Source organism: Meriones unguiculatus, chromosome 10 (genome assembly GCF_030254825.1).
Source record: "Meriones unguiculatus strain TT.TT164.6M chromosome 10, Bangor_MerUng_6.1, whole genome shotgun sequence".
NCBI lineage: Eukaryota > Metazoa > Chordata > Mammalia > Rodentia > Muridae > Meriones > Meriones unguiculatus.
Window position 1 is genome coordinate 119,222,057 of NC_083358.1, and position 27,507 is coordinate 119,249,563.

General features: G+C 42.4%; 1 protein-coding gene across 1 annotated transcript in view; it reads right to left on the bottom strand.

Annotated features, from left to right (window-relative positions):
- Positions 1–27,507, bottom strand: part of Hhip (hedgehog interacting protein) — a 91,908-nt gene that overhangs the window by 15,745 nt on the left and 48,656 nt on the right. The window contains exons 5-11 of the mRNA XM_021635645.2: positions 16,971–17,122; positions 16,416–16,589; positions 15,727–15,870; positions 11,615–11,736; positions 9,075–9,198; positions 8,079–8,209; positions 3,625–3,706 (exon numbers count right to left, since the gene is read on the bottom strand). Of these exons, the coding sequence (XP_021491320.1) occupies positions 3,625–3,706; positions 8,079–8,209; positions 9,075–9,198; positions 11,615–11,736; positions 15,727–15,870; positions 16,416–16,589; positions 16,971–17,122 (929 nt within the window). The remainder of the gene's footprint in view (positions 1–3,624; positions 3,707–8,078; positions 8,210–9,074; positions 9,199–11,614; positions 11,737–15,726; positions 15,871–16,415; positions 16,590–16,970; positions 17,123–27,507) is intronic.

Below are 27,507 nucleotides of genomic sequence, written 5' to 3' on the forward strand. Positions count from 1 at the left end.
TGAGTGTGCAGGGGTGGGGTTGGGGGTTCATGCCACAGCCTCTTTGGAGGTCAGAGACCAACTTTGTGGACTGGGTTCTCTCCTTCTGCCTCTACAAAGCGGAACTTGAACTCAGGTGTCAGGGTTGTGCTTCAAGTGCCTTTGCATGCTGAGCCATCTCACACCCCTTAAACATTTAGTTCATTCTGAAAAGCGTTAGTAAGGGGCAAGCATGTACAGAAGGACTCGAGTGTCTGAACAGTAGGCATTCAGAGCTTTGTCAAGTGCCGTGGGCTCCTGCATCCTAGTTTTGGAAGGGAGAGAAACTGAAAAGTTGAGAAATCACCTGAAGATAATCATGGAATGCAAAGAATGAGGCCCAACAAGACTGGAGATTTGAATACACTTTAATTACGCTATTCAACTCACGTCAGAGCCCCATGTAGCCAAGAGGCAAGAGGCAATGGTCATCTATAAGTTTCTGACAGAACTAGGAGCACAGCACACTGACAATGGGTGTGCCATTTAAAACAAGGAAGACTCAGAGAGAAGAGCACTGAGTGACAGGAGGGTCGCTGCCCGACAGGAGGTGTGTGCCGGCGCATCTCCACCTGTCGCCCGGAAGGTCAGCTGATGGGGCCTCCAAGGGTAGAGGACAGGGCACGCTGGACTGAGTACTGGAGAGTTTAGGGACCCAAACCTGACTGACATGAGGGGCGACTCTCCCAGCTCTGAAGATATCCTTGAAATGTGTTGAGTGTTTTGGCACTGACAAGTTCACCCCTGTACTGTCTCCCCAGGGAAGGCTTTCCCTCAATAACTTAGGAAACCTGGCCATGTTCCATTTTCAGATTTTTACTGTGGATGATGACCAGTGAGTGAGAAAGGGGAGGAAGAAGAAAGAAGAGGAACAGCATGAGAGGAGCAGCATACAAATGTGTTTATAAAATGTACAAGATATTTTAAACAGTAATTAATTAAGCAGTAATTAATTAAAATTTAATCATCTTTGCTTCTTTGTAAAAGGCCTTCTTCTGAGGGTATTGGTTCACTGTAAATAATTTAAAACAATGCAAATGAGTCTACCAAACTGTCCTTACAGATTGGAGAGACAATATTGGAACCTCATGTGTTTTTGCTGAGAGTTATATTTCTAAGTTTATTTAGTCTCTCTGTGTGTATGTGTGTGTATGAAAATGTAGCATAAATATTATGATAAATACATAATTTCTATGATACTCTATACAGAAATATAACAAATTGCAATTTAGTATTTTTCTCTTCCAGGGTCAGAAATCAATTGACATATGAGCTATTTTGGAAATAGTCTAATAAGTCTAGGGGTTTCTCTGTCAGAAAACACCGAACTTAATTATTCAAATTGAGTTTGATTTTTTTTAAATAACAAGGAATATCAATATATGCAATACATAAAAATTTTGAAATTTGATGATGTTCTTTCTTCAGATTTAGGGAAATCATTCTTCTCTGTCTGACCTCTTGAGCATGCGTATGCCAACAATTAACTGGCGTGCCCCAAGTAATCCTGCCTGAGCAGAGCGCCAGCCCCCCCATCCCCGGGAAACACTGCAATAATAATCGCTGGCATTCACATCAAAAGGGTGAGAGCTTCCCAACAAATGTTGGAGAAAACATTCGAGTCTCGCTCGCTTGCAGCGTAGTTTAGAATATGCCTCTGGAGGAGGATGGGTCTGTGGAATTCTATCACTTCCCCCACCTCTACAAAGCAAACACAGATCTTAACCCTGGCCCCACACATGACACGAATCACCAAAAACAGGCCCATAATGAGAAGCCAGGCCTTCAGGTATGTCACTCTGAGACCACCCTACTAGAGGGGCCCTAAGATCACAAAGCCAAGGTCACTCATGGCAACCCTGATAATTAGATTCTAATAATAGACTGAAGGTGTAAAATTCACCTCTACTCCCCAACAGACTAAACAATCCAGCTCAGGAGAGGTTTGGGGGTGGTGGAATTCGTTACCCTACTAAGGGGAAGCTTCAGAAGCTGATCAATTTCGACAACATAATGGAGCAACAGGGAGCATTTTGAAACTCATTTTGAAACCCCAAGCCCTCCCTGCAGGTCATCAGAACGCTCCCTGCCACGAGTTTGCAACGCTTTGGGTTGTGTTTGCGCATTCTCCTGAGTCTCTGACAGTCTTCCACTTCTCTGCTTTCCTTAGAGAGGACACTGATTTCACACGTAAGAGAAAAGAGGCCTCACCACAATGTGCATGTAACAACAAGTGTGCCTCTTACTGTGAAGAAGTGAGGGCCCGCCCTCAGTGAGCAGGGGACAGAGGGCACTCACTGCTCATGGATTCTCTTTCTCGTGCAGTAGCCAATGCTAACCTATGATGTTTTCAGGAAAAGAACCGCTTTTTTTGGTTTAGAAAAGGTAGTCTTTCCAGTTATTAGTCCATGGCTTTTCCAGGAAAACACACAATTGACAAAACTTACAAATAGTATTTTAAGAATTGAATGACGTCAATGCCTCTGGCTAACCTTTCTGATCATTAGAATTGATTTTCCTTAGAAAATCTTCACAATTTGAAGTTTTCAGCATGGTGTTGGTGGGTAAAGAGTAATAGTTCACCACTTACAAGCTGTCTCTATAAAAACGATTAGGTTCTGTATTACCAACATCCGTGTGGCAGCGTGCACTCTTAGCAGCTTCTGACAGCTCAGCTCTCATATTGAAAACTTGCGACTGGTGAATGATGATTTCAAATGATAGCAGAACTCTGTGCTGACACTGAGAGAGTAGATGGGGAGGAAGCAGCAGCAGAAACACACACACACGTCTGTATGGGTCCGTATATGTGCAATAAGCATGTATCTGTGCATGCATGTTCACGCGTATGTTTGCAGGTGTGTATGTGTGTGCAGAAGACGTGTTAACACTGAGTATCTTCCTTGATCATTTGCTGCTTTATTGACTGAGACAGGGTCTCTTGCTGAGCTGGGAGCTCACCTGTTTGGCTGGTCTATGTAGAGTCCTTCTGCCCGGGATCCCCTATCCCTGCTCTGAGGTGTGCCCACGGCCATACCGCATTTACTGGGTTCTGGGTTCTGAGCTCTTATCCTCATGCTTTCCCGGCAATATTTTCCTCACTAACCCATCAAAATATATGCTTTCCTTTTGCTGAAGCAACAAAATAGAGCTGTAGTTTTCATTTGCTTGGTCAGTCTTCATGAGTGCTTTTAACTGTCACGTAGTTTGGAAATGAAGTTCAGATGTTCAAGTGTTAAAATAACTTATCTTGCTTATATAACAAAAACCAGAGTGGGGGTGCTATCTGTTAGAATGTTTCTCATTTTCTTAAAATTTAAGGTTTCATTGCTTTTCTAACATGAGAGCTGAAGCCACTGTCCTCCATGTGAGGGCCCTCTCCTGACCTTTAACTGGGAACGTTGAACCCACAGCCTAATCCAGCTCTGAGAGGACACAATGAGAGCAAGGAGCTTCTCAAGTCCTTCAGGTCAAGTGCAGCCCTCTGTCGTGGGAAGGGTCAAATGTCCACCCCAGCCCATTGCAAACTATGCCTCTCCATCAAGACCTTTGAGTGAACTAAAGTAAGTGGGCAATGAACTCAAGAGGAAAAAAAAATAGTGTTACCTTTTTGGGTCTATGATCTTGTAGAGTTTTCCATTGTGAGTCTGAGTCATGCTCTTACTGCTTGACAAAATGTAAACTTCTCCTGTTGAAAGAGAAAGAATGAAGCATGAACTCATAGCATGGCATGGCCAACCAGATAGCTTGGACTTCTGGCCATTCCCAGGGGACCTGATGGCTGCAGCTTAGCATAGCACTTGTTTTTTTTTTTTTTTTTTTTTTAGTTTTATTTTTTAATTTATTATTTTTGTATTAATTACAGTTTATTTACTTTGTATCCCAGCTGTAGCCCCCTTCCTCCTTCCCTCCCAGTCCCACCCTCCCTTCCTCATCTCCCTGCCTCTCTCTAAGTCCACTGATGAGGGAGGTCTTCCTCCCCTTCCATCTAACCCTAGCTTAGCAGGTCTCTTCAGGACTGGCTGCAATGTCCTCTTCTGTGGCCTAGCAAGGCTGCTCCTCCCTCAGGGGTTGTGTGTCAAAGAGCCAGCCACTGAGTTCATGTCAGAGACAGTCCCTGTTCCCCTAACTAGGGAACCCACTTGGATCCTGAGCTTCGACGGACTATATCTGGGCAGGGGTTCTAGGTTATCTCCATTCATGGTCCTTGGCTGGAGAATCATTCTCATAAAAGACCCCTGCGCCCTGATATATTTGGTCCTTGTGGAGCTCCTGTCCTCTCTAGGTCATACTAACTCCCCCTTCTTTCATATGATTCTCTACCCAAAGTTTGGTTATGAGTCGCAGCATCTGTTTTGATAGACTGCTAGGTAGAGTCTTTCAGGGGCCCTCTGTGTTAGGCTCCTATCCTATTTCTTGTTTTCTCCTATTTCTAATGTCCATCCCATTTGTCTTTCTAAGTGAGGATTGATCATCTTACCCGGGTCCTCTTTCTTGTTTATCTTCTCTAGGTGCACAGGTTTTAGTATGTTTATCCTATCTTATAGGTCTAGTACCCACTTATAAGCGAGTATATACCATGTGTGTCTTTCTGCTTCTGGGATACCTCACTCAGGATGATTTTTTCCAGTCCAACCATTTGCCTGCAAAGTTCATTATTTCCTTGTTTTTAATTTCTGAGTAGTATTCCATTGTGCAAAAGTGCCACAATTTCTGTTTCCATTCTTCAACTGAGGGACATCTGGGTTGTTTCCAGGTTCTTGCTATTACGAATAAAGCTGCTACAAACATGGTTGAGCAAATGTCCTGGTTGTGCACTTGAGCATCTTTTGGATATATGCCTAGGAGTGGTATAGCTGGATCTTGAGGTAGCACTATTCCTAATTGTCTGAGAAAGCACCAGATTGATTTCCAAAGTGGTTGTACAAGTTTACATTCCCGCCTGCAATGGAGGAGTGTTCCCCTTTCTCCACAACCTCTCCAGCATGTGTTGTCACTTGAGTTATTCATCTTAGCCATTCTGATGGGTGTCAGGTGAAATCTCAGGGTTGTTTTGATTTGCATCTCTCTGATGGCTAAGGACATTGAGTATTTTTTTAAGTGTTTCTCTGCCATTCTGTATTCCTCTACAGAGAATCTCTTTTTAGCTCTGTACCCCATTTTTTAAATCAGATTGCTTGATTTGTTGCTTTTTAACTTCTTGAGTTCTTTATATATACTGGATATTAATCCTCTGTCAGATAAAGGGTTGGTGAAGATCCTTTCCCAGTCTGTAGGCTGTCGTTTTGTTCTGACAACAGTATCTTTTGCTTTACAGAAGCTTTTCAGTTTCATGAGGTCCCATTTATTGATTGTTGATCTTAGAGCCTGTATTGTTAGTGTTCTGTTCAGGAAGTTGTTTCCTGTGCCAATGAGTTCTAGGCTCTTCCCCACTTTTTCTTCTAACCAATTTAGTGTGTCTGGTTTTATGTTGAGGTCTTTGGTCCACTTGGACTTTAGTTTTGGCACAGCACTTGTAAGGCTACCTCTGCAGTGTACTTTGATCCCAATCTCCTCTTCCCCAGGCCCTGACTATTCCTCTTTAGGAGTATGTTGTTTTTCACCTGGACCACAGCCCCAGGAAATAAAACTGTCTCAGCCTCTGTTCTGTGTTTATTCTTACCCAGGGATTCTTTTTAATAGTGAAATGATATCAGCTAGATCAACTAGGTCTTCCTGTCTTCTCATGAAGGTGCCTGAATAAACCTCTCCCTTTGTGCGTTCTTTCATTTTCCTCCCTTCTGCTCCTTTCCCCTTTCCTCACTCTTTCCATTCATTTTTTCTTCATTCTTTATCTTTTTTTCCTTCTTATCCCTCTGTCTTGTGATGCCTAGAAGCAAACTCAGAGCCCTGTATTCTAGCCAAGCACTATGCCATGGACACCCACAACTAGCCCTAGTTCTTCACAAAATTAAAGTCTGACCATCAGAAGCAGGAGAAACAGGGAGCACGACAGGAGCCTACCACGAGGGCCTCTGAAAGACTCTACCCAGCAGGATAAATCAAAGCAGATGCTGAGACTCATAGCCAAACTTTGGGCAGAGTGCAGAGAATCTTATGAAAGAAGGGGAAACAGAAAGATCTGGAGGGGACAGGAGCTCCACAAGGAGAGCAACAGAACCAAAAAACTTGGGCAAAGGGGTCTTTTCTGAGACTGATACTCCAATCAAGGACCATGTATGAGATAACCTAGAACCCCTGCACAGATGTAACCCATGGCACCTCAGTGTCCAAGTGGGTTCCCTAGTAAAGGGAACAGGGACTGTGTCTGACATGAACTCAGTGGCTGGCTCTTTGATCACCAGCACCTGAGGGGGGTGCAACCTTACCAGGCCACAGAGGAAGACAATGCAGTCATTCCTGAGGAGACCTAATAGACAAGGATTAGATGGAAGGGGATGAGGTCCTCCCTTATCAGTGTACTGGGGGAGGTGCATGGGAGGAGAAGAGGGAGGGTGGATTGAGAGGGGATCTGGGGAGGAGGCTACAGCTGGGATACCAAGTGAATAAATTGTAATAATAAAAAAATAAAAGATTACAATGAAAAAATTGAAGTCTGACAAGAACATTTAAATTATACTATAGAGCTTAAGAAAAGTGTATCTTTCTGATTCCCTTGAGAGGGGTAGAAGAAAATAAAAAAAAATAATTAACTCAGATATAAAAATGCTTTTCCTCTGGAGCAAGAGCAGACAAATCTCTTTCCTAATTATTATATCCTGTGTCTCTTAAATATGTGTGTGCCTGAGTCCTTTGTTAATCTAAATGAGTGACAAAGAACTATTTCTGTTGATTTTCCCGTTTAGTGTACAAAGAAAATCAGCCTGGGATTTCATTACAAAGAGAATATTCCGACTTAGGAAAGAAACATATTCTTTCCTTTTTTATGCTTTAAAATTCATCTCTGAGGCTTAAGGATCCTAGTCTTCATGGTTTGTTAGGGTGTAGTTAAATGAAATACCACAAACGCTACATTGAACTCTGTAATTTAAAACAGTGGAGAGTAGCCAATTTCATTTTCTGATTAATCACATTCCAACTCCAACTTCCTTTTGCTCATTAGACTCCATTCTTTTTTTTTTTTTTTTGAGGAAGAAAATTTTATTTTAGCTTATGGTTTCAGGGATTGCAATACATGTTAGCTTGGCTCTGTTACTGGGAATAGTCATCATGGCAGGAGTGTGGCAAAGAAGGCCTGAAACCCTCACAGCAGCCAGGAGGCAAAGATATGGAGGAAAAGAAGGTTCCAACACTCCCTTTAAGAGCAACAGGTGTGGGGCTGGAGAGATGGCTCTGAGGTTAAAGGCAGTTGTTGCTCCTGCAGAGGGTCTGGGTTCAATTCCTCAGACACCAAGCATGCACTTAAACACCACACATATAAATAGTAGCTTTTAAAGGCTACCCCCACTGAGGCTCACCTGCTATGGGTGCCACAACCTCTCAATGGCATTGTGATGACGGGGTATTCAACACAAATAGCTTCCATACATTAATAAACACGCCAAAATACTGCCATATGGGTGGTCAACAAGAGAGTTTCTGCTCTATTGGAAAGGAACTCTACCCCTTAGATTGTCTTGCACAAAATGGGCATAAATAAGAAAACAATGAAGAGTGTATGCTAGCTTCATATTCTGCCCCTTGAAAATTAAAGAGACACAGGCAAGTGGGATAGCCTTTACATAGAGAATGAAAGGATCATTATAGTACATTGTGAAAAATATCAGTAGCTTTGAAAAGATTTTCTCCCCTTTAACTTATTTTTTCCTTGTTTCTGCCTCTTTTTTTTTTCTGCTTTATTGCTTTTGTATCTCCAAAATATGAACAAGGTATACAGACCCTGGGAAAAGGGTACTGGGAAGGCAAGTGTCACATGACTATCTTGAGACTCTGTGGAAGGTCACCTTTTCTGTGGGTGCATTTCCAACAAATGGAATAAGAGACCATTATTCTACAGGGATGAACAATGTTTTACAAGCAAGGAGTGAAACTAGAACATAACGGGGCAATAGATGTGGTACCTAATTCATCTTCTCCAAATCCCAAGATGTGACCTGAGAAGTAGCCTCGGCAGGAACCACTGGTCCCCAGACAGAGTGGCTTTTCTTGCCATTGCTTGGTCACTGGGCTTTGCTGAAGGGTCAAGAAATTCCTGTAATGAAACACACCATAAACCTACAATGAGAAATCATGCTGGCTTATTAGGCACTTGAAAATGTTTTAGAATAGAAATTGCAATGAAGACTTGTTACACCAAAGATACTGCCTCTCGAGGGACAAAGAACATGCCTCTGAGGTGAATGGGAGCGCCGTGAAAGCAGCAGATGAGGGTAAAAGACGGAATGATGTGGCTTGGAGGGGGACTGAAACAAATCTCAGGAGGAGACATCCTCTCCCCACCCTACACCCTTAAGTCTTCCCAGGTGGGTCTCAAGGGTAGGCTGTCCTGCTGACGGCCAGCATGAAAGTGGGTCGAGCACAGGGTAGGTCCAGTGCTTGCCTCTTGCTGAAGCCGAGCACACCAGGGCTCCTTTTGCCTGAGTGTCAGCAGCTCAGGAAACAAACTTTCAGCATGGACTTCATCGGCTTCTTATAACCAACCACCATGAGCCCTTGAAAATGTAGGCTACACTTTTATTTTGTAGTATCTACTTATGTAGACAAACTGCTCTCTGCTGCACCAAGTCTGGAGAGTTTGGTGCTGCCAAAATTCTTAATCTTACAGGGTAATTTTTAAAAACACAACTATTACAACTTCTGTAAAACAAGTCTGGGAATTAGGTTGAGGATAATGGGAAAAGTCAAAATAAATGAAAAATCTCTCAGAGTTCTTTGCCTTCCAAATTCTCCCTGTTGAAAGGGGTCTCTCTGGAAACATCTCTTCAATTATACTTCCAGATGCGGTAAAAGCACAAGGAAATGTGTGTTCAAGGTCTGACTCATGAGGGACAGCCACGTGGATACTTTTTGGTAGTGTGCCAAACACTAGCCATGTCATTTGGCATTGGGAAACATACCCATTGCGATCTCCAAACACATAGCTTCCGTACAATCTTTCAGACTGGCAACCTCTGTAAATGAATCCACCAACCAAAGGACCACTACTGAATGGCTTGAATTCTAAAAGCGATGGCTCGCTTTCTGGAAAAAAAAATAGTATTAGAGTAAATGAAACATTTCCAGAAGCAAAGGTGATTCTGACCAAGTAATGCATGTAACAATAATTTAATTCCATATTGTGTTTCATAAGGTAGGACATGGATCCTTTTCAGGTATACTGACGAGAATAATGAAATTCTTTTGAAATAGCATCCAAGTGTAAGCTTAATGAAATGAAAAACGCTCATCAGGAACTTGCCATTTTATCTGTCAGGACACACTAGTATTCCAGCACAATGCAAATCTAAATATTTTGAAATCATTGTTATTTACCCTAGACCCAAAATACTTAAAAACTTGAGTTTTGAACAATAAATGGCTGTAAAAAAAAAGTGGTTCTGCTTACATTTAGTGATTCAAACCAGACCTAACAAATCATATAAAATGTTTAAAAAGTTTTAAAGGTTCACACTTTAATGAAAATAAAAGCATAACACATGTAATGTGGGTCTTTAAACCCACATTTACTGAATTCCTAAAAACTGGTCACTTATTCAAAGATTGTCTTCACTTAAGGCCCTTTCATGGTTTTGCCTATAGACTTGCAAGGTCAGCAGTGTCTGCTCCAGGAGCTCCTCTGAGTTATGTGTGGCAAAGTCACCTGAGTATTACTTCTCACGCATTTGATATCAAATAAGCAAAAGTTAACATGTGGTACCGTACATAAGAGCTGTTGTGGCAGCACAGTAATTTTATGTTTTTAAATTATTATTTTTATTATAATTTATTCACTTTGTATCCCAGCTGTAGCCCCCTCATCTTCTCCTGGTCCCTCCTTCCCTCTTTCCACCTTCTCCCCCTCCCCTAGTCGATTGATAGGGGAGGTCCTCCTCCCCTTCCATCTGACCCCAGCCTATCATGTCTCATTAGGATTGTCTGTATCCTCTTTTTTCCCTGGCCTGGTAGGACCAGCCCATGAGGGGGAGGTGATCAAATAGCAGGCAACCTAGTTCACGCCAGAGACTGCCCCTGCTCCCCTTACTAGGGACTCCCCATGGAGACTGAGCTGCCCATGGGCTACATCTGAGCAGGAGGTCTAGGTCACCTCCATGCATGGTCCTTGGCTGATTCATCAGTCACTGCAGGCCCTTCTGGGCCCAGATTTTTTGGCTCAACACTGTAATTTTAAAGTCCCTGTTCTTTCACATGATTATAAATAAAGCTTGGGAAAAACATGTTTCAAATACCCAACATGATGGTATGACTGAACAACTCAGGCTGCTTCAGATCAGATCCATCTTTACTTAGATAATTAGCCTCCATGTCCCCCAGTGTCTCCCTCTGTACAACATGACCAGTGTTCCCGTCACACACTGTGGTTCTGTGAATGCGTTCATAGTGGGAGCTGCGTGCATTTCGGATGTGTTTTAAAATACATAAATGTAAGTATTAATACTGTAGCTGGTTTTATCTGAAAGTTAATTTGATTAGTAGAATTTGATTTAATCTCCAGATATAAACAAAATCCATTAAATCAGTTAGTGGCTTCTTAGATTTTGTTTTTCCAAACCATGTATGTTATTTTTTGGTTTGGCTTTATAGGGTACACACACACACACACACACACACACACACACACACACAGAGAGAGAGAGAGAGAGAGAGAGAGAGAGAGAGAGAGAGAGAGAGACCTGGAGAAAAAGCAAAGTAAAATAATCAAATAGCTCCCTCATTCTTAGTGCTAAAATAAATAGGTCTGTTGGATGAGTAAACAGAAGGAGCGATCAACTCAATAATCTCAGTCTACTGTGCTCCATAACGCTTTACTCTGCTGTGGCCTTGGAAAGGAATCCGTCCTACAGCATTGAAAAATACTGAGTGTTTTACACTTCATTATCCCACTTTTTGTTTTTAAATTCTCTGCAAATACTCCAGTAATCATGTTATTAAAAATAATGTTTAAACATTCTATTCCCATGACTTGTTTTTACAAGCAAAATACTTTGTTTTCTCTGAAAAAAAACATTTAAAATTTTAAAATTATTTTTATTAGAAACACTATTTTCCTAATTGCTGAGACTTGCAAGTTGAATGTTAGGTAATTTCTTACCTTCTCTGTATATAAAATGTTTAGACAAGTTCTCCTTATCATGGCGAATAAAGAGAAATTCCTCACCTCGAGTCTTAGATGAGCAAAATACAAGCCTTTGACTTTTGAGACCATTAAACTATTTGAACCTACAGAGAACCATTCAAGGTAATTAAGCAGAGCGACCCTCAGGGCTTAGAGGAGTCCTTGAACCTTTAAAAATGGAGCAATTTACTCACTGGCCTTTGTCAGGCCAGTGTTTTTTATGCTTTCTCAAATGTTCATTATGCAAACTCTTTCCCCCTTCCAATTAATATACTAAAACCAAGCTTCAGATAACGCAAAAGCAGCAGCATCTGCTTGACTCACCGTAATCTTTCCCTTTTATTATCTGTAGAATTCTGGCTGATGATCTGTTTTTCCCATTGGAATCTGAGCAAAGTATTGTTAGATTGATGTTTATATCAGTAGGCTGTCGATCCACGGCGCATCTGCGTAATAAGCGGCAGATACTCATTAATTCCTGCCAGGGTCTCTTCCTGGCACAGAAAGGAACGCTTTGCGGACTGGCAAGGATGCTACGAGCAATTTAGTTTGGGAATTCTTGAAACCACTGAAGGAAACCTCCTGACATCTCTGTTTACTCTACTGAAGCTAATGACCTAAGGAATGTGTTTCTTAATTTTTCTGGCTATCTCTCTTCTAATGAACGTTCTCACTATCTTAAAAACCTTTGTTAGCCCATTGGTAAGGATTACCTCATGCATAACACATTGGCAGAGTTTGGAAATATGAATCAGTGCTGCCATCAACTCATCTGTGCCATACAATGTATGTAATATATTAGCCTCAGAGCCAGTATTGTGTTTCTTAAATGGAATATTTACTTAAAATCACAAATATTTATTCTCTCTCTCTCTCAATGTGTATGTGTGTGTGTGTGTGTGCGCCACAGTGTATTGTGGGAGGTCAGAGGGCAATCAGGGTGAGTCGGTTTTCTTCTTTCTCTCTGTTCCTGGGAATGAGCTCAGACGTCCAGGTTTGGTGGCAAGTGCCTTTCCTTGCTCAACCATCTCAACAGTCTCCGAATGGTTATACTCTCGGTCTGAGGGCCTGCAGCACCTTCCCCCAAACCCACACACGTGTTCTAGTCCAGGGACTGAAACACAGCTGGCTTGTGCCCGCATGGGGGCCTGTTCCCTCTACACTATCTTCACATCCGCCATAGCTAATCTGGAGATCAGGGTATTGCTGTGGTCCCAGCCACGGACTGAACCTCACAATGTCAGGGATGGCTGAATTCCTGTTACCTAGTCTAGATGTAAGAGGCCACAATATTCCCTGCGTGTTTAAGTCAATAGGACGTTAGGATTAGAGAAAGAATGAAACCTAATAAAATGTTTGAACTTTTCAAAAATGCAACAACAGCAGGAACAACAAACAAACAAACAAAAAACAGGGTTCTGGACATTTGGGACCATGCAGCCTTTGTTTGGGGGTGAAGCGTGCTGCTCTGTGAATCCTGGCACTCTTAGCAATCTCCTTGGCCTTGGCCCGTTAGATGGCAGCACCGTTGCCCTGCTCTTAGTCCCTCGTCCCAGCTGTGAAATCCAAAAATGTTTCTACATATTGCCAAACGTCCCCTTGAGGCAGAACACATTCCACTGAGAACTGCTTTTTGGGCCAATGAAATACATTAACTTCTTATAAACCAAACCACTGGGCTATTAAATAAATTTAAAACGTTAAAAAATTTTGAGGGTAGGGGATTCAGAGATGGAGAGTCATTTAGCAATTATTACAATAAAACAAAACAACAACTGATGGTTCCAAAGAGCCAGTCATAATAAAGAAGGGCCTGGGATAGTTTTCCAGTGACAGGGCCCCACTGTCCTCTCTAAGAGTGATCCTTTCAATGCAGTGTCTGGCAGGAGGGGCTGGAGACACAGTCCTGTTGGGACCTAATGAGGAACTTTAGTCCCCACAAGGTGGTACCTTTTTTTTTTTTTTTTTTTTTTTTTTTTTAAGATAAAGAGTCTATGACAAAAAGAAGTTTGACTTGTTTTCAACAAGAAACAGCTAATGTTGAAGAAGTCGTCTCTCCCTGAGCTGAGTTGCTGGGGGCTGTGATACTCCATCCTCTGGCCTTCAGATTCTTATGTGCAAAGGGAGCCAAATAGTGAAACTAGTAAGATGAGGCTACGATGATGGACACCTGTCAGTATCCGCCTAAAAGCACGTACACCACCACAAATGGATGCTAATGCCTATAAGGGACTCTTGGCAATGATGATGTGCCAGTGATGTGTCCTTTGTTGTTTACTGAAAGAACCATTCTGCTGGGAATGCTAGCAATGGGGTAGGTTAGTGTGGGCAGCGGGCTTGTCCCGGTTGTCTTTGCGCATTGTGGCCATTTTACTGTGGATCTATTAATTACTCTTGACATTAAAAAAGGATGGTGGACTGCGGAGATGGAAGAATACTTGTGCAGGAAAGAGGGCCTGAGTTTGAATCTCCATCATCTTCATAAAAGTCAGACATGACACGAGTATATAATCCTACACTGGGCTAGGGTATGTGGGGGGGTAATAGAAAAGACAGCTTTCTGATCAGCCAGTCTCACAGAAATACCTGTCTTCAAGTTCAGTGAGACATCTGTCCTGAAAAAATAAAGAAAAGGTGCATGATGGAGGAAGACGCGTGACTTTCCCCCCCTTGCTCTACCCTCGTGTAAGGACGGGAATACGCACATACCACACACACAAAAAAAATTAAAACGTGTTGTTTGGGCAGCGTCTCAAAGTTTTAGCAAGAGGGCTCTTAGTTTAGTGCCCGGAGTCAAGGTGCTTAATGATGGTCAGCTCTGCTTAGAGCCATGAATAGCTTTAGTTTCTTTCTCTTCATTAAATCTTTCTCTGCCGAGGTTCCCTGGGAGGAAAGCAGAGCACAAACAGAATTTTTCTTTAGCTCGCAGCGGCCAGAGGAGGCAGGCTCCGCCGTGCAGGCGTCTTGCCATGAGCAGGGTCTGGAAAGCGCCTCATCCTGTGTTTTTGCACTGAGGATTGGACCCCCAGGAAGGTTGCGAGAACGCTCTGCTCCGGGTGGTGACTCAGGCCGCTTTACTTCAAAGTGCTGCTCTGTGGTGTCTGTGCGTTCTGAGCTATAGAGATGGAATGTGACAGTTTCCTCCACATCCTGAGCCCACCTTAAGTATTCCCTGCTGAACAGATTTTAAGATCTGTGGAGATGCCAAAAAGGAAATGAACTGTGGACTTGGGCTTTGATGGAGGGAAGATGAAGGGCATGAGGGATTATAAAAATAAAAAGTTTGAGAAATATTCACCTTGCACATAGTGAACACTTAATAAACATTAAATAGCAATAATAGCCAAGCTAGTAAATGAATGAATGTGGCCACATACCCCTTAGTCTGAATGATAGACCAGACTGGAAGGGGTTTTCATCAGAGAATTTCTGTTATAGTTCATAGAATTTTTAAAGTGTGCCTGAAATCCCTCATTCTATAGACTTCATAGCTTTCTTTTCTTTTATGGTTCATTATAGTATGAGCTGAAAACAGCCAACACAGATTCCTTTAGTATTTGTAAGTTTTTCAGGCGTGAAAGACATTAACATTTACCTCAGTTCCTTGAAAAGCAACACCACACCATCTTGTATTAAGTGCAAAGATGGCAGGAAGGCTCACCCAGGTGTAGGGAATGACGGCCCTTCTAGACTGTCTGTGGACTCTTAGGGAATCCTGACAGAGCCCTGAGGATATCCTTGTTACCACCCCTGTTCAACATATGTGATATGGCCTGAATGTACCTCGCCAAGCGCACATCCGGAACCTGATCCCAGCAGTCCATAGTACAGATGGGGCCTCCAGGGCAAGCTGCGAAATCAGAGCTCTACTAGCCAATGCCAATGGATTAATGCGCTTGCTCTGAGAGGGGCTGGCAATCCTAGGAGTGCGTTCCCCAGAGGAGGATGAGTTGGGCAACTTTTCTGTCTCCCTCCCTCTCTTTTTCTCTCACCTTCTACCATGAGATGAGGAAGCAAGAAAGCTCTCAGTAGATGCTGAGCAAATGTCGGCACCCTGGCCTCAGACCGCCCAGCATCTGAAATTCTGAGCCGAAACCTATCGCTGTTTATAAATTAACATGTATGTGCCATACTGTTGAAGTAGCGTAGAGCAGACAAAGCCAACCAGGAAAATAAAATTTAGAGGAGTTTAAACAAAGAAAGCCAAAGTCATCCAATAGTAGTCCTCACCCCCCCCCCCCTTTTTCTATGAACTTGTGTTTTCCCTTGCTTAATTTTTTTAACCTTCCTCACAGGAGGATGCCAAAAAGTAGGCTAGATACTTGCTCAGCTAACGGCCCTGTACAGGGCACCACCCCTTGTGCTGCGTACATCTCTTCCTAGAGCTCAAGCTGTGTCTTTTTCAGAGCAGGGACAAGACAGGCAGACGTCCTCACCTGCCTGGGTCGTGGAGCCCGTGGGCAAACACCTCCGGGGGCTGGTTGGTGCTGTTGAAGTGGGGGTTGCTCCGTGGAATGGAGTACGGCACGCTGCACAGGTCGGTGTCCGTGTCCAGCCTCAGCACGGAGCCTGTGAAATCACTGAGGAAGTAGGAAGGGCGTGAGTACCTCGCATTCTGGCTGCGGACGTGTGGCCACGTCGCTCTAAGGAGGAAAAAGATCATCCTTCCATTTGACTAAAAATTATTTGATTTCCAAATTTCACGTGCCAAGAAGTGAGACCCAGGGGAGCTTGGACACAGGAGGATGGACACAGATGTGGCATAGCATGCTGCTTGCTCTTTTAAAATTCTGTCCGCTTTCGTCTTTGCCAGTCTATGCACTTTATGTTTCCCTAGACAGCAGTTATTTCATTAGACAGAGGGTGTGGCAGCAGCGTGGATGCGTAGGGTGGGGGAGCAGCTGGGCCCAGAGGAAGCAGCACCCTCCCTCGTGCTGTGTGTGGCTGCACGTGTAGCACAGCCATGAGCAATAACTCTTTCAGAACAAAGCAAAGCATCCCTTCAGCATAAAATGGCCTCACGGTCGATCATGAGCTGTGGTTTCCACGTGCTGGTTCAGACCTTGTGTCCTGGCACTGAAATCACGTTAACTCAAGAAGGCCTGTTGGTAAGCAAGTGTGTTACCTTAACCCATCCATCTCTTCCATGTCATCCAGAGTGATCATGCCGTCCCCGAGGACGATGTACAAAAAGCCATCGGGACCGAAGAACAGTTGTCCTCCAAGATGCTTTCTGTGGAGCTCAGCGACTTCCAGAAACACCCGGGCCGTCCTTAGGTCAACCTGATGGGGATTTTTCCTGCAAGATGGAAGGGGGAAACACCATGACTTTACAGGCAGAATGGGGGTCCACTGGAAAGAAAGACGTGTACAGACAGACAACCACAGTTGAAATGGAGCTATTCAGAATTACATGAAAGATTACATTAATCTCAATGTTCTAGGAATATCCTTAAAGCTGAAGTAATCGAGGAGAAGTACCAAAGACTTTTATTTTATTAAAATTCTCTCTCAGTCTCTCTCACACACACATACACACACACCGTGTTTTAAACCATGGGAAGATTCTGCTTTAATTACTACCAATTTATGGCAATAATTTAACAGTTTGTGAAGAGGCGAAGAAGAGAAAACAAGATGGCAGAATTTGTAGGCTTCCATGCACATCAGTTAATGATACCTGGATACTGTGTATTCCACAACCCTGAGAATGTGGTCGTGAGGCCCCATAGCCCACCGTTCTTGGTTGGTGGTATAAGACACATACAGCTTTCCATTTTTCTTGTAATTGGGATGGAATGCAAGGCTTAGCAGGCCCCTTTCATCTCCTCCCTGCAGTCAAATGGAAAACACAAAGAATTGTGAAGTTAATTATGTTCTTTATTGTGTTTCGACTGGAACCCCGAAAGGAGTTCCTTTCTTTCTCCTGGGTGATCTTTGCCCAAGCTCTTTTCTTTTCTCCTCTGCCTACTGCACAGAAAAGGATTATAAAACATTTCTCCATGTGGTGCTCTTTAAAGGTTAGAACAAGACAATTGTCCTGTGCAGTTATCTATGCACACGACTCTGATGCCCCCTCAATCAAGTGATTTGTGCATGCAATTTTGGGAAGCTGGGACAGCAGTTTCAGCGCTGTGAGAAATTCTTTACTGGGTTACGAGATTGCTTGTAGGGCATAGGAGACAAATAAAAACTGCTCACAATCAACAGTTACTTCTAACCCAGCTCACCCAAACCTAAAACCTAGTGTGGGCTGCCAGCTCCCACTGTCTTGGCAATATGTTTAGAAAGCAGTTAAATTGCTTGTGTAATGTATAAACCTTTGTTTCACCCGGAGGCTTTGACATCAGTTGTCACAGCGATGGTGGTCTGAACATCATAGCTGGGTAAGAGTGGAGCTGGCCCATCTATACAGAGAGGGGATTTCTACATCCCTAACTGCAGAACGCAGAGGATGAAGGGGTGAGAGGAGAGCAAAAGGCCAGGACCAGAGTGGGGGTGGGAGGAACACTGGAAAGGAAAGGGGATGCTAAGAAATAAAGGAAAAATCTCAAATGACTCTCTTTTGTTATTACGTGAACGTCAAAGTCTGTATACGTTAGACATGCCAAATGCTAGAGCAATTAAAACACCATCATGTTCTGAAATAGAAAAACATTTTATCTTCATTTTCTGCTAATTCAGCTCATGGAAATTCAATATGGTCCTAGCATTTGCTTTGTCCTCAAGTAGTCTAGGAAAGTCTTTCTTAGAATCAAAGCATCTGAAACTGCCTAGACCAGAGACTTATACTGCATATTCTAGGAAATGAGTGGACATTTTTCTCTACAGTCTGGTGAGTTATCCACAGCAGTGACACCCTTTGACAGAAACGGCATTCTACAATCACCCACCCTCTATTTATGCCTTTAACATCACACCTGCTTTGGCAAAACATGGTGAGAAATTAACTTCTGAAGTGTCAAATGGGGGAAAAGCCTGTACTGCCAGAACTTTTTTGAAGGGCCATGGCCCCACACAACATCTATCACAAGCATGGAATAGCACTGAGGGTGACTTGTATTCTTCATCAGTCTGAGAACATGAACTTTTAGGTATAAAAGTTAAATTTTTTTTTAAAATAAGCCTTGTTTTATGCGTTTCATGGCTCAGAGATAAATGTATTTAGCTACGTAGCATCCAGAGTAGAACTATTCAGACTTTGAGAGTTGCATAAATTATACACTGGTTGAAAATATCCGGGAACTACTGAATCATTTATTCAAGTGTTAACCTTTCTACACATTGCCATCTGCCTGATTTTAACTTTAATCATTAGAGTCAGATGCTAATGACTCTGATTTATGAATGAGCCTCTGCTGAGTGTGGATTATTCTGTGAGGATAGTTTTAATACAGACTCGATGCTGCTGTTTTACTGCTCATATCGCTGGGAGAGAAATAGTCTCACTGCCTTGGGGGACTCTAGAAGCTGAGATGTACAACTAAGACTTGAGTGTAGAGTGTCTGCACTTTTCAACAACGTTGACGGCTTCCATGAGGAGGCGCACAGGTGGGATTCTGAGCGTGATTAATCTCCTATGCAGTATACGGCCTTGGGTGAAAGCAGTTCTCTATAGCAAATCAAGTAGTCAGAAATACAGCCTGAGGAGGGGAGCATCATGGTTCAGGGCTGTGCTGGTGGCTTTTCAGGAATGAGAGCTGTAGAATGAATGGGTTGTAGGTGGCCAAATGGAACAGAGCTGAGAACAGAGGTAGAGGTGGGAGTGCGCGTGTGTTTGCTTTAGAAACACGTGGCTCACAACCACGAATACAGGAACAGCACAGACATTTAGTGAGGGGCGAAATTCAGAAAACAAATGGGTTGTGAATGAGAAGAAAATAGACAGTGTTTTTTTTTTTTTTTTTTTCCTGAGACAGGGTTTCTCTGTGTAGCTCCAGCTACCTGGAACTCCCTCTGTAGAAAAGACGGGCCTCAAACTCACATAGATCCACCTGCCTCTACCTCCCAAGAGCTGGCATTAAAGGTGTGTACCACCACCACCTACCTGATGAGGCATTTTTTAAAAGTCAAGGCTTCGACTTTTTTCAAGTTACATGACTTGTCAAGTTATGTAATGTCAACAAATGTCAAGTTACATGACATTTGATTACTTTTGATACAGGATCTACTTCTCAAATCACCCTCCAGGTGTAAAGTTGTGTCCTGATTGGTTTAGAAACGACTACTTAAGTCATTTCCAAGAAATGTTTTTCTTACAGTATTAGAGAATTTCAGGTGTAATATAAATGTCATGGATGTCTCTAATAATAACCCGGGTTCAGGGATTACAAAGGTTTGTTGACTCTCCTATAGATCCAGGAGACTGAAATAACGACAGGCAGTTCACCTGAATTAGGTTTCACAGTGTTGTTGTCTATTTAATTAAAACATGTTATGAGAAAATCATAACTGAACTCTCAACTGAAAACCTGCCTTTGAGGTCTGGCTCATTGTCAAGGTCTTAATGAAAAAGCATGCTGATTGGCACCCAAGGATGTCAGGGTCAGAGGCCTTATCAACAGTGATGCCATAATATTTTTAAAGCCTCCAGTCTCCTAACATTGCTTTAGACATTAACAGGGGACTGTCCCAGCAAGAGAGGTGGCTGAAAACAGCCTCCTTTATGGCCTCAGTTGTTCCTTCCTGTAATCCTACGTCCTTTTCACCCAAGCTGTGGCCATCTGTATTCACAGTCTCATTCTGTTCTCCCACAGTTCCAAAGCCTCCTTTCTCTCCCCTCTGTTGCAAACTCTGCTAAGGCGGTGTTAAAGACTCAGCAGAAAGAATCAACCAGCCCTTGTGTCATCTTCACGGACTTTTGTCCTAACACCTTTTATCCTTCCTTTCATGATCTCTCAGAGTTCATAGAATGAAAACCATGAGCTCCATCCAGAAATGCTTTGAGTTCCAAACTGATCCCGGGAGCACCTGTGGGGCCTCTCTCATGATGAGAAGTGTTGACTTGGCTCATAAGGGATAAAAGCACACTCAGTGAATGGCAGATGGAGAAATTCTCATGGTCCAGGGAGCTGTGCATTCAGAGAGAGTATGACTTCTAACACAGTGCTTCGAAAATCTGTTAGCCAATGTCCAAAATATTTATCATTTCCGATGCGAATGACTTTGTTTTAAATCCTCACGCTGAACTTTGGGTTTTACGATTAGCTACCGAATACTTCGGACACAAGTTGTGCTTCAAGTGCCTGTGCAGACAGTCTAGTGAGACACACAGCAGAAGCTAAGATGGGGAATGTCTCTGACATCCAAGAACAGGGTTATCATCTGCAGAGCTTCCCAACCATGCTTAAAAAGAAAGACAGAGAAGAAAAAGTTGGCAAAAACAAAACAAAACAAAAAAACCCCAAAAAACAAAAACAAAAACAAAAAAAACCCAACCCTCATGCTATTTTAAATGTGATCATGGTTGTGTGTTAGGCTTTTAGGTTGGACACACTTGATGCTCTGGCTGGAGGCTGGTGTCTCAAGCTAGTACCCTAGGCTCCCCTCTTCCCCCCAGCCTTCACAACACTACAGAAGTCTGGGCAGCTTCACACCAACTACAAGGGGATACTGAAAAGTGGACTTTTGAGTGATTTGAAAATAATATCCTTAAACCATTTCAGAGTAAGTCAGAAAAGCTTCTCCAGCGACTTTGAATAAACTCGGGAGAAGCCTCACAGAGGCCACACCGCTCCCCAGCAGAGTCTGAAGATTTCAATGGGCCATATCTCCTCTTGTGATGTTGGGGTTAACTCTACCCTCTTGAGCAGATTGAGGTTCTAGACAGTTGTGGAAGGATATTCTTTTTTGAATAATAAGAAATGTCCATCTGAAAAAGAGAAGTAACCATAATATGATTACAACAATTTTTTTTTCTTTAAGAAAAATTTTGAGGGATTTGTCTTTCACTGTGATACCTTCTAAAGAAAACATTGTCTTTATAGTCTCTTTTTAAAATTTTTAGATTTATTTATCTTTATTTTATGTGTATAAGTGTTTTGCCTGTATGTATGTCTGTATTATATCACATGCATCCTTGATGCCCTCAGAGCTCAAAAGAAGGCATTGAAGCCTTTGGAACTGGAGTTATGGATGGTCAGGAGTTGTGGGTACTGGGGACCAAGCTCAGGACCTGTGCAAGAGCAGCAAATGCTCTTCTCTGCTGAGCCATCTTGCTAACTCCCTTCCTCTTCTTCCTTCCTTCCTTCCTTCCTTCCTTCCTTCCTTCCTTCCTTCCTTCCTTCCTTCCTTCTTTCCCCCCTCTCTTTCTTTTGGCAGGATTTCTCTGTGTAGCCTTGGCTTTCCTGAACTTGCTTTGTAGATTAGGCTGGCCCCAAACTCACAGAGATCCACCTGCCTCTGCCTCCCTAGTGTTGGGATGAAAGGTGTGTGCCACAATGCCTGGCTTCCCTCTGCTTTTAATATGTGTTAAACTTAATCTGTTCTGAGTTTTTATTTCTCTTACATTTGCTTTCATCCCCTTTGCAGAATGCTAATTTGAGAATTTTGGGAAGGGGCAACATGTAACTGGAAGCAGGAAGTACCACTACTTTTTTTTTTTTTTAACATAGTTTTCCTTTAGGGTTCTTTTGACCTCTAACTAACTGGCTGACTTCAAGTTCAGCCAGAACCTTTGCTGTCTAGCGTATTCAGTGTCTAGGGATTAGGACACGGATACCTTTGGAGCAGGCTATTGTGCCTGTGGTGTGGACATTTTAATCTAGTTTCTAAAAGGCTACGGCAGCCAGGTGTGGTTGCTGTACCCCAGAACTTGGGAGGGGAAGGCAGGAGCATCAGGGCTGCAAGGCCAGCATCTATTATATAATGAGTCTGAGACCGGCTTGAGCTACCTGTTTCCAAACAAAACAAAACAAAACAAAACAAAACAAAACAAAACAAAACAGAGGTATCCTAAGCACATATTGCTTAGCTTTCTTTAGTGTGACTTCACCATCCATATCATGACCCTAGGGCACTAAGCAACAAAAAGCATAAAAACAGTCCTACAATAAAGACGTCATTATACTGTAACAAGTAAAAGCTAACATCAATTGACCAGATGTTTATTGAGGACATACTAGGTGTCAGGTTCTGGTTGGCAGTAAGGGACAAGATCTCCTGGTGCTCAAAGGGCAGACATAGAAGCAGACAACACTGATTTTTGGGTGTTTCATTCCCACCATACCTCTCTAAGATGCTGATGTTTTTCAGTGGCTAAACAATGCTGCCTCACCGGAAATGTGCATTTCCAAACAACAAGAGTTGCAGAGTAGAGAAATACTTAGAGCATCTTTTCACCAAACTTATTTGTGTATAAATATCTGAGTTTTCTCAGGTACCTATTCACAGATTTAGTAACCCCACCACAGTAACGAGAAGAGAAAGCTTGGCTTCATCCTTGCACCTAAGTTACTTGAAGAATCAGGCAAGTTTCTGCAGATAGTAAGACCATTTTCTTCATGACACCAGGGCACAGGTGGAAAAGACAGGCTCAGGTAAAAAAATGTTTGCTTAATTCCAACGGGATCTTTAAGAATTATCAGAAGAATGGAAAAGTGGCATTTAAATTTGTGCCTAAAACACATTTTTGTGCTATCAGGCTAACTTTCTCACTCTGTTTATCAGTCATCATTCACTTTTCTGTGTGTTGCTGTTGCACAGAATGAGAGGAAAAGAGGGTTGGCAAGCGATGTGATTTCTCCTTGTATAAGCCTTTGCTTTCTGTGAGTCTGGAAATTTCTGTTATTCAGAAATAAGAGAACAAGTTGTTTATTTGTATTATTATTATTATTATTATTATTATTATTTTGAGAATTGTTGTTCCAAACACAATACCAGATTCTATCTTTACAAAGCTAGAAACAAGAGTGTTTGTGATTTCGGTCAGTACATTAGAATTCCACTTGGGTCTTAAGGGTTAAAATAACTCAGTGGAGCTGCCTTCTCCAGGGGATAAGTTTTCCCCCTCTTTCCAATTTAGCCTCCTTTTGCATTTCTTTGTCCATGTCTCCTTCCCTCCATCTTCAAAGAGAGCAACAGCAGGGTGAACTGTAACCTCGTACCAATCCAGTCCTTCCAGCCTTGCTTTCTGCTTTCAGAAATTTGTGCACACCACGAGTCTGCCTGATAACCCAGGATAGATCCCCGACCTATGTGTAGGTTAGCACTCTGGGTCCCGTTTTAACCCAATTTTCGTCTGATGCCTCAGGTAACATCATAAGAGTGGGGACATATTTGGTCAGCAACAAACCGCAAGAATCTTTAAATCTGCCTTTAAAAATGGGATCCTAAGCATTTAAAACTGAGTCTTTTCGCCGTGACCTCTGTGGTGACACTTACCTACATAGTCACCAGAAGGCACAGAAGGAAGGCTGCCATGGCACACCTGCTAATTTAGCTTCCAGCATAGAAATTGATAGAATAATACGAGGTGAGGGAGGGGTACTTTTGGCTGGCTGTGCTAAGGAATGTGGCTGGGAAAGTAGGCCATGCGACAGATCTACTTGAGAGATGAGATGAGATAGAAATAGATGCAGGCAGGGAGACAGAGAGAGGGAATGAGAGAGGATACAGAGAGAAGAGAGAGGAGAGAGAGAGGAGGAAGAGAGAGGAGAAAGAGAAAGAAGAGAGAGGAGAAAGAGAAAGGAGAGAGAGGAGAGGACAGAGAGAGAAGAGAGAGGAGAAAGAGAGAGGGGACAGAGTAGAGAGGAGAAAGAAAAAGGAGAGAGAGGAGAGACGAGACAGAAAGGAGAGAGGAGAGAGAGGAGAGAGATCTGGGTGGCTGGGCCCTTTCACACTGTACCTCTGGCAGTGGCAGGTGATAATATTAGATGCTGCTACGTCCATGAGAGTAGGCTAGTGGGGATACCTGATTGCTGACAGAAATAATCCTGACAATCTTTAGAATGAGTGACAACACCCATCAGAAGTGAGGGAGAAGAAAAGAGGAGAAGACAGTTATATAAAAAGGGGGCAAGTGAAATTGGTATTGCATAAATTAATCAAGAGTAAAACTCCCGTTCTAACTACATGGGTCCTCATGACACAGGAGATGCTATCAGATATGGGAGAGCATGCCTGATAGGGAATCTTAGCAATTTCAGCTAATATTTTAAGTTCTTTTTTTCTTTAAACTGTGTTCTATATTATTTTTCTTTGTTCGCAGTTTCAAAATATACTGTAGGCTGCTGTTTTTTTTCCACACATTCTGGAAAAGGTAGAAAACATTGATTTTCAACAGTCCTAAAAGTGTAATTTAATCTCTGAAGAAGAGTCAGTCCCATGGGATCTTGAGTGAACTTATGGGAAGAAATACACAGATAATAAAAAGTACAATTTGTCTTTGTCTCCAGTTTCTGGCCCAGAGCCCTGAAAACTCTTGGAATTTCCTGAGTTATAGAAATGTCTTTTTATTTATAAAGCACCCTCTCAGCTCCTGAACTCATGCTGATGGAATGACTATTGTTGGCCCCTAGGTAGGTCAAGAGTAGTAGCCTGAGAAGTCAACTCTGTGACTGCAGAATCTTCAGCTCTTTCCCCTCACCTTGCCAGAGGAGCTGATGACTAAGTTCAGTTACCAATGGCTAATACTTTAATCCATCCTGTCTACATAACAAAATCTCTGTTAAAAACTCCCGGGCTTTGGAGCTAGTTCATTGAGCAAAGGGCTTGCTGAGCAACTGTGAAGACTGGAGTTTGAATCCCAGGAGCCCACATAATGCTAGATGTGATCTACATAATTCCAGCAGTGCTACTTCCAGCTAGGGAGCCGCAGGAGAATCCCCCCGCACTTGCAGGCCAGCACACCGTAAGACAAGGTGGAAGGCAAGGCCTCACACCTGGAGCAGCCTGCTACATGCACACCTGTCCACACTCACGGATCCTCCCCACTGAACACAGGCAGTTTAAAAAAACACTAGACCCTCCTAAATGGTGGCTCGAAGCGCTTCATTGGAAGGTTTGGGGAATCTACAGAGCCCCGACTTTCTGGAATTTTCAGATTCACCACTCCTTCTTACTCCATAGTCACGTTTCTTTCACATTTCATACCCAAAGGGACAAGTGCACCTTCAGACACTTAAGTTTTATAATCATAATACTTTTTGCACCCATGTCTGTGATTCATTTTACGTTAAATTTAAACTTGTCAAGTGGGATTAAACTGTGTTTATATTTCCATGTCTTCTCTAGGCTTCGTTTGATACAGCACAACCTCTTGAAAAACAGATCTCTGTACTTACCATGTTCCAGCATTGGTCATCTGTTGTAGAACGTCTAATATACGTACCAGAGGAATTTGTTATATCAGGCAATGAACGGCCTGCACACTGGGAGCTTTATGGTTCAACGTATATCACATAGTAATAATTTTGAGATATTCCAAAGTTTAGTAAAACATCTCCAAAAGGTGAAAAGCATCAATACAGTTAAGGTTTGAAACACATTTCTCAGGATAAAGGAACAAAGCAATAAGCTGACGGAAGTGCTAACTGTCCTTAGAAACAGCACCACGCACTTTTATGAAGAAAGAGTTTAAAAATGTTGATGCCACTTAGAGAATATAAAGCTCTTATTCTATGCTTTTAAGCTAAATAAAAATAAATAAAATATTAGGCAAACTATAAGGAATTTCATTGGATTTAAAAGAAAGGTAAAGTGAGAATTGCTTAGAAAAAGAGAAGCATTGTAGGTCACTAAATTATTCTGTTATGACCTAGAGTATATGTTGGGCCTTATTTTGTGAAGTATTTCTGGGTGATGGTGTAGCTTGGTTTAAATGTTTGCTTTGTGTGCACAAAAGGCTCTGTATACAACACACACACACACACACACACACACACCATTTTTAAGATATCTGTAAAAGGGTGAAATATTGGGTAATTATATTGTTAAACACAACTGAATGTCAGTTATGTAAAACAGGAATTAGAACAATTCTCCCTGGGGCTGGCAACCTCTTGAAGGTGTGCTCTGACGGGCCTGGGAAGACACGCCATTACAGCGGCCTGTGCTGCGCCCTCACTGTGCCCTAGAGACTGCAGCAGGAATCTGTGAGTGCTGGTCTCAATGCTACAAGTCCCGGGATTAGCATTATTTCATTGTTCATTCATTATTTCATTCAAGGAATTAATGAATTTGTCCAGAATGCACAATTAGAAATGGCAGAGCAGGGCTCATTTGTGATTGGAGTACAGACAATTAAAACACGTGTCGCAGTCTGACCAAAAACACAGGAGACATGTGGGGCAGCTTTCCTTCTTCCGAGTTCACTGTTCAGGAGCTGAAGTGGCTTTGAAATAGTCTGGCTTAGGAAAACAGTGAGCTCTGTATCTTAGTTATTTTAGCTAATAGATGTTAGTTTAATTTAAACAACTCAGTTATTTTTAACTTATACAGTCATATATATGTCTAGGTATCTTTTAAAAATGTTTTTCCCTCTGGGAAAAGAGTAATTTATTTTTTAGACTCAGACTTTCTTGAAGTCAAAAGAGAAGGAAGCTGGGACATCAACTTTGTTGAGATAAAAGAAACAAGTAAGGCATTTCCATGGAGAAAAATTTGTCTACATGGATATAATAAGCATAAAAAAATATTTACATTGCTTATTGATTTTATCCTGCCAAAGAGGCATGAACAACCCTGCAGACAGAAGAATGCACAAAGAGCTTTAACTGAACTTTTCTTATGCTGTATTCATCACCTCCTCCACAAAAACGAAGTTTGTTTGACAACTCCCTCAAATACTGTCATTTTTTGTTGTCTTCAACAAGATAGCATTGTACTGATAAAGCTACCATCAGAGAAAAACAAGTCCTCACTTGTGTCCTTTTCTGTGTTCTGATAAATAAGCTTACCAAGGCCGAGTGAAAATTGGCTGTTTGATGCCAGGCTGTGTGGTGTTGGAGAGATGAAGGCAGTCAGCCTGTGGGCTTGTCTGGGGAACACCCCACTGCCCTGGGGAACACCCCACTGCGCTAGACTTACTTTACCTTTCCATTATTCCCTTGTTTTCAAATTCTCGTCCTTCATTGTTTCATAGACTCTTCTGTGAAGTAACCAAGGATTCGAAATGATTAAATAAACACCCATCAAACATGAGGGAAGTGTGCCTTCCTGATATCTTAGATGGGACATTCACACAGACTGGTTACACTTCCTCCCTTCAATAGAGTTGG